The sequence below is a fragment of the Arachis duranensis genome, chromosome 2, assembly GCF_000817695.3.
Source record: "Arachis duranensis cultivar V14167 chromosome 2, aradu.V14167.gnm2.J7QH, whole genome shotgun sequence".
NCBI lineage: Eukaryota > Viridiplantae > Streptophyta > Magnoliopsida > Fabales > Fabaceae > Arachis > Arachis duranensis.
This window is the reverse complement of record NC_029773.3, coordinates 5486728-5493191: the sequence shown is the minus strand read 5'-3', so window position 1 is coordinate 5493191 and position 6464 is coordinate 5486728. Positions and strand designations below refer to the sequence as shown.

At 35.7% G+C, this 6464-nt stretch overlaps 2 protein-coding genes across 8 annotated transcripts; one reads left to right on the top strand and one right to left on the bottom strand.

The window, feature by feature from the left end:
• Nucleotides 1–208: 208 nt before the first annotated feature.
• On the top strand, nt 209–2093 carry LOC107473109 (psbP domain-containing protein 1, chloroplastic). 2 transcript variants are annotated; one of them, XM_016092650.3, is made up of 3 exons: nt 209–424; nt 1192–1614; nt 1708–2093. In XM_016092650.3, the coding sequence occupies exons 1-3, from the start codon at nt 242–244 to the stop codon at nt 1927–1929; spliced, it is 828 nt and encodes a 275-aa protein (XP_015948136.1). In that variant the 5' UTR covers nt 209–241; the 3' UTR covers nt 1930–2093. The 2 variants fall into 2 exon arrangements, with proteins under 2 accessions (XP_015948136.1, XP_015948135.1); XM_016092649.3 differs by having other exon boundaries at nt 1186–1614.
• Nucleotides 2094–2109: 16 nt separating this feature from the next.
• On the bottom strand, nt 2110–6031 carry LOC107473108 (AP-3 complex subunit mu). 6 transcript variants are annotated; one of them, XM_052257442.1, is made up of 10 exons: nt 5875–6029; nt 5465–5603; nt 4907–5073; nt 4723–4822; nt 4532–4642; nt 4352–4441; nt 3941–4188; nt 3101–3310; nt 2752–2959; nt 2110–2627 (listed from the first exon to the last, which is right to left on the bottom strand). In XM_052257442.1, the coding sequence occupies exons 3-10, from the start codon at nt 4939–4941 to the stop codon at nt 2382–2384; spliced, it is 1248 nt and encodes a 415-aa protein (XP_052113402.1). In that variant the 5' UTR covers nt 4942–5073; nt 5465–5603; nt 5875–6029; the 3' UTR covers nt 2110–2381. The 6 variants fall into 6 exon arrangements, with proteins under 6 accessions (XP_052113402.1, XP_052113403.1, XP_052113404.1 ...); XM_052257443.1 differs by having other exon boundaries at nt 4907–5056; XM_052257444.1 differs by lacking the exon at nt 5465–5603 and having other exon boundaries at nt 4532–4632; nt 4737–4822; nt 5875–6031.
• Between the last annotated feature and the right edge of the window lie 433 nt (nt 6032–6464).

Here is a 6464-nt window from a genome sequence, read left to right as displayed (position 1 = left end):
TGATAATCTCTCAAGATTTCAAGGTATAAAAAATATCTACCATTAATCCATTTAGTATTTAGAAAGATGTTCATATATTTTTTTATGGATACTGCATTGGGCTAGCTAGCTTTATATAAGGCCCAATTTTTTTTTGTCTGGCTCAATTTTTTTCTTTAAAATAATTAATTAATAATATAATTTTTTAATTGTTTATTCTTATCAGTTATCAGAATGAGATAACACAAACTAAGGAGGAAGCATGGCGAAGATTGTGGCAGTGGCAGAAGAAGGAAGCTTCTTCTTCTTCTCCCCATTAGCTTCCACTCTTTCTGAATTTTCTGGAACTAAGCTTCACTACTCTCATATTCACTTCAAGAGAAAACAATGGCAGATGAAAGCAGCCTCTATCACTCAACAATTGCCCTGTGATTACTCTTCCAAGGTGTGTGTTAACTTTATCAAATAGAATTCTCATAAAAGAATTTGATTGAACTCCAAATAATGTTTTATAACAAATTTCACTGGTTGGTGTGGCCATGTAGTTGTGATAGTTTGATACCATATCTATCAATTCCTTTCTCTGTTTTATGCTCTTCTTTGATTCTGTTTTTATATAATAAATTACCTTTCTCATCTATTATGTTATAATAGTTATGGTTTGCACAACCAACTTGGATTGGTCTGGTTAGCTCACTCGTCCACCTAAGCAAGTGTCGGATTTGAATCCTTGTTCATGTTCTAACTCGTTGGCTAGCGGTTGACTCTTAAATAGAGCTTAGATTCGCGACGAATTAGTCTTTAGTCTATCGGGTTGGAGGATAGTATGAGACATCCAAATTGCATGTTTTTAACGCATAAAAAACCCAACACATTATTGCAGTTTGGATAAAAATAAATTTTTAGAACGCGTATTAAATATACTCTAGGATTATGCAAGTATTTCTCTAGAGCTGGGTCGAGCACCGCGTATTGCCCCTTGCAAGTTAAGTTTTATAATCCGATAATAATAGAAATAATACGTTAAGTTAATTGTCTAGAGTTAAATTCAAGTATGATAGTCTATATTCAAGTAAAATATGTAAGGGGATTTATAAGATAGTATATAAAAAATGATAATTTAGGCTCTAATTTTCAAAAGGTAATTGTGTTTTAGGCATATATATGTGTCTGCTAATTAATTATAATGTATAATGAATGAATCAGACTAAGGCTTTTGCAGTTTCAAGGAGGAAAGCCTTGTCCTTGCTCCTATCAACTTACATTGTCTTTGAAGCTGGCTCTGATGCATTGGCTCAGCAGTCGCTTCCGTTGCGCGAATACATAGACGCATTTGATGGCTACTCATTCAGATATCCCAGTAACTGGATCCAAGTGCGAGGTGCTGGTGCTGACATATTCTTCAGAGACCCTTACATTCTCGACGAAAATGTATCTGTGGAGATTTCATCCCCTTCATCTTCCAGATACAAGAGTGTCCAGGACTTGGGTACACCCGAAGATGCCGGAAAGAAGGTCCTCAAGCAGTATCTCACTGAGTTCATGTCTACAAGGCTTGGTGTTCGACGCGAATCCAACATCCTTTCTACAACTTCAAGAGTTGCTGATGATGGCAAGTTGTACTACCAAGTTGAGGTTGGTTTGGTTTGGTTTACAGTTACAGTTACATTTTGAGTATGAGTTTCATTTCCATGCATTGAACTGAATCCGATCGAATCGAATATATAGGTAAACATAAAGTCATATGCAAATAACAATGAGCTTGCTGTTATGCCACAAGAGCGCGTGGTGCGAATGGAGTGGGATCGGAGGTATCTTTCGGCTCTAGGGGTTGAAAACAACCAACTCTATGAGCTGAGATTGCAGGTGCCGGAGAATGTCTTTGCAGAGGAACAAAATGATCTTCGCCAAGTCATGGATTCTTTTCGAGTCAACAAGATTGGTACTTAATCTGGCATAATCATAAACCGTTCTTCTTGATTCTAACTAATGAGCTTGTAACTACTGGAATTAACCCAATTAGAAGATTGAGGTGTTAAGATAAACATTAACAGTTCAATTCTTCATTATCTTCAATGTATCAGATTTTGACAGTGTGTTTGTCATTGTTCTCATCTTTGATGCACTTGGTACTCAACAAAAGTTTAGATAAGTAATAGAAACCGTTCATTCATCTGAAAAACATACAATTCACTCACACTAATGCCAATTTAAAGACCAAAAGATAACACATTATATTCAAATTATAAGTAGCAATGCTGCTTCATGAAAACAAGATATTTCAGACAGCAGAACACACTATTAAGTATTCACTTTACAAATAAAACCAGCCATTATGTAGCAGAATTTCATCTCTAGAATCTCATCATGTCTCAGAGGACTTCTTAATGGGATACACAAGGTTATGATCTGACTTCAAATTCGCCTGCACGGGTAACAGCTCGAAAACCTTTGTAGAAACGGTAAGGTACAGTCTTCAAATCCAGTTTATCTATTTGCAGGCCAGAGAGAGCAACACCCATCATCTTAAAACCCACTCTAAATGTAGGGAAGACATGAAGGCGCTCCAATCCAGTCTCGAGCACCATCGTTCCAGACATTGAAGGTGCTTTATCTTTTGGAATCCGACCAATGTTCCAAGTGCATGTCTGATAAAATAGAATACAGAGACAGCTTCAAATTGCATGCTGAAGTATAGAGCAAAGTAGGTTGTATTCGAACATACATAATTGACCAAAAAATTAAGCAGAAACGTTGCTAATTGTTAGGTACCTTGTCAGCAAGGATGTTTACGGTTCCATGATTTGAGGTAAGATCCGCAGATAAAATACATGAAGGAAGCTGAAACTGAACTGTAACTGAATCAATAGTCTTTCCATGATCGTTTCTTGAGCCAACCATTACGTTAAGACGGCATGTCCCACCATCTGATGTCAACTGTGGCTTTACATATATTGGGGTGCTCTTCAATTTTCTAACCCTGAAACAAGAGTGAATCACAAAAATATTAAGAGAAAACTGGGAATACATGGAACGAAATTCATTTCACAATTACTTTTCTTTATCCAAAATCAGGTTTCAAATTCTGATTCAGACTTAAACATAAAGCTGGACAGCTTACCTGTAACTCATAAGTTTAAATTGTCCATCAGGAGGCACAAATGAAAGAATCTGATGTGATTCCCATGGGCGAAATCTAACACAGGGATGGAACCTCACTTGATCTAGGATCGAAGGATTTGTAAATGAAAGCGTCAGGTCAGGAAGACCAGTGATGTGGGAATTTACTTGAACTTCGCCATAGACCTCGCATTTCATCAGAGCTCCATCCCTAAATCAGCAGAATTGTTTAGCAGCAAGTATAAAAGAACTGCTGCATAAGATTTAAACTACTAAGGACGAATCTTGAGATGATCTTAGATAAATGTCAGTCACATAATGTTACAGAGGTTCAAATTACTAGAATCAGTAGTATCCTGTCACTAAGCTTGCAAAAAAGGTGTGGCAGGCTTAGGAGCGAAACTGGAAAAAGAGTAGTATAGTATAAAAAACAGAGAGAAGTTTCCAAGATCATCGTTTGTTGAATCCTTTCCTTGTGAAAAACGCAGTCAATGTTCATCAACAAAATGGAGTCTATTAAAAATATGCGAACATCAGTTGTCCATCACCCTTTGATTGCTACATTTCTTCAAGATGCTTAGCCATTTATATAAAAATGATTTGATCCTACTATAGTTGTACCTGAGATATTTTATTGGATATTTTGGATGTGTATATGTAAGATTTTATGCCTTGGGTGAGCTAAAAACTATTTCGATTCACGTTTGGTTTTAGATTCAAAGTTTGAAATATTTAGCATTCCTTATTTCACAAAAAAGAGACCATAAATGAAATGAACAAATAAACTACCCATAGAGTGATCCATTATTAAAAAGTGAGAGATGAGAATGAGTATATAGACCTGTTTATTGTAGCATCCATTTCTTCCACAAGATCTACATAAACTTCATTCTGGGCATACTTTGTGTCCGCCGTTCTCCAGGGAACACAAGAAGAAGTTGCACCAGGAAGGGTGTCGCTTACATTGGAACTGGTGCCAGTGACAACACTCAAGACTTTACTTACAATATTCGGTGGAGCTATCATCTCTTGCAGGATGTTAAGTTCTGTAGTTAGTGGGAAGCCATTATCTATCATCTCATCCAGCAGCTACAAAAACCACAACAAATATGAAGGGGCCAAATCCTAGCAATATTCTGGCAATGGTAGCAGAGTGAAAGGCAAATGGATGAATAGTTAAGGAGTAAAAAGAAAGCCTAACAACATTTCATTTCACATGGAACTCTACCAGTGAAGTATTTCAGAAAAGTACCTCATAAACAATGATAAAGTTGTCCTTTATTAAATCTTCGTTCAAACCCCCAAGGTAATCATTGAGGACATCTGCTACTCTACAAAGGAACTGAAGAATCAGACAGTTAAAAACAAACAGAGTACAGTACCATTCATGAAACTATGAGCTGCAAAGGGAATGTATAAACAAATAAAATACCTCAATGGCCATCAATGGTGGCATCTCAACTTGGGTGCAAGCCAGAAAGGTGATTCCCTCACGGAAAACTTGGAAAAGATAGTGTGTGGGAGAAGCAATAACTGGAAGTTGCTATTCAGAAAGAACAGAAGAATGCCCTAAATAAAAACAGTAGAGAACAAAAATTTGAAGATATAATGCGAGAAAAGTACCTTAAAGGAATCACCTTGAGAAATGGATTGGTCCCAAAACCAGCCACATATGGAGCGATCTACACGGTGGCCAGTGAGTTGTTTCTCTAGCATCACCTCTCTGTGGCGAAACCAGAGATCAAGAACCATTGGTTCAATAATTCTAAAGAAGGTGACAAATTGATAATAGGAAACAGAGTAATACCCAGAATCGGAAAGAAGGAATATGCACTGCAACATGTTTGTAAATCTGAAAGAAGTTTATGGATATACAAGATCCAGAATCCAGAAATGCTAGGGATGATAATTCAGTTGAATACAAGAAGTTCCACCAATTCCCTTCCTTTCTCTTCCTCTGAAATAATCACACAACTGTATTTCACAGTAAATAAAATAAGAGGTTTAATATCCACTTATCTACCTCACATTTAATCTTTTAACTCATCACTGTTTCAAATTTATTCTCTTTGCCGGAATAACCAGTTTAACCGGAATTCAACTAGAATAACCAAATTATAATAAAATAATATATAATATATTAAAAACCATAAATAATCACAAAATAACACAAACATACTCTCTGCAGATGTGAAAATACATAAAAATTCAAAATTGAAAATCATCAACTAAAGTCTCACTGTCTCATGTAACAAGTAACAACTCTCAAGTCTCAAATACAACACCCAATCTAAACAGGTACTTCTTCTAAAATATTCCTATCCATATCCGAAAAAATTAATTAAAAACCTAATAAGATGCTGACCTGTATTATGTTAAGCAAAGCAGTTAGTCAAACATATCAAACTATTTAACAGGTCTCAGCTACCATCTTCACAAGTCACCAACTTGATATTCTATAGCATAACACATTTGCCACAGCAGAAAAGCACTCCCCCAAAACCCTAAATTCAATGCACCAAAAATAAAAAACTCATCTGACAATTGGATCCAGTACCATCCCTTAAACTATTATAAGTATAAATCTCTGTACAATGATTGTAACCATATCAATAATATCATACAATAACAAAAGCAGCAACAATAAATCAAGAACAGATTAACACTTTTAACAAAAGAAAATATAGATTAACAGCAACAACAGAAAATGAATAAGAACGTAGGAAAACCTGAAAAAATAAATAAACGGAAACAAAAAATTTTAAAAATACGAACCAGAGGAGGTGGCAGAGTAGCAGTGGGCAGCAGAGCAGTTTAGCGGCGGAGAAAGTGGCGCGACGGGTAAAGAGAGGACGGATGAAGGGGAACTCAGAACGAAGAAGAGAAAGAAGGAAGAAGTGATGCAGACTACAGAGAAGAGAATTAAGGGGCGATTTGGGAATTTGGGGCTGTTTTGAGGTTTCTCCCTTTTTGGGGCTTTTATGTAAATTGTTATTCTTTTAGGGTCTAGTTGTATAATATGTAGGTTTTTAGGGATCGTTGTACAAATATTACTAGTAATTACATGGGCTAATTCGGCAAAGAGTTCCATAGTTGAGTTTCGATAAAAGTGAAGCAACACATGTTTTGAGGGGAATGGATCCTCTCAATTTTTTGAGAGTTCTCATTTAATAACTTTTTACTTTTCATGAAAATTATCATACAAGTTTGGATATATAATTATATATATTTTTTAAGATAAAAAAATGAGAAAATAATACATTTCCGTGCTTGTATGCTGGATTCAAATGAATAAATTTTGTACTTATACCTTTAAATTGATGTATCTTTTAGGTTGCTTAAAAAAAAAGATTGATGTTGATAGA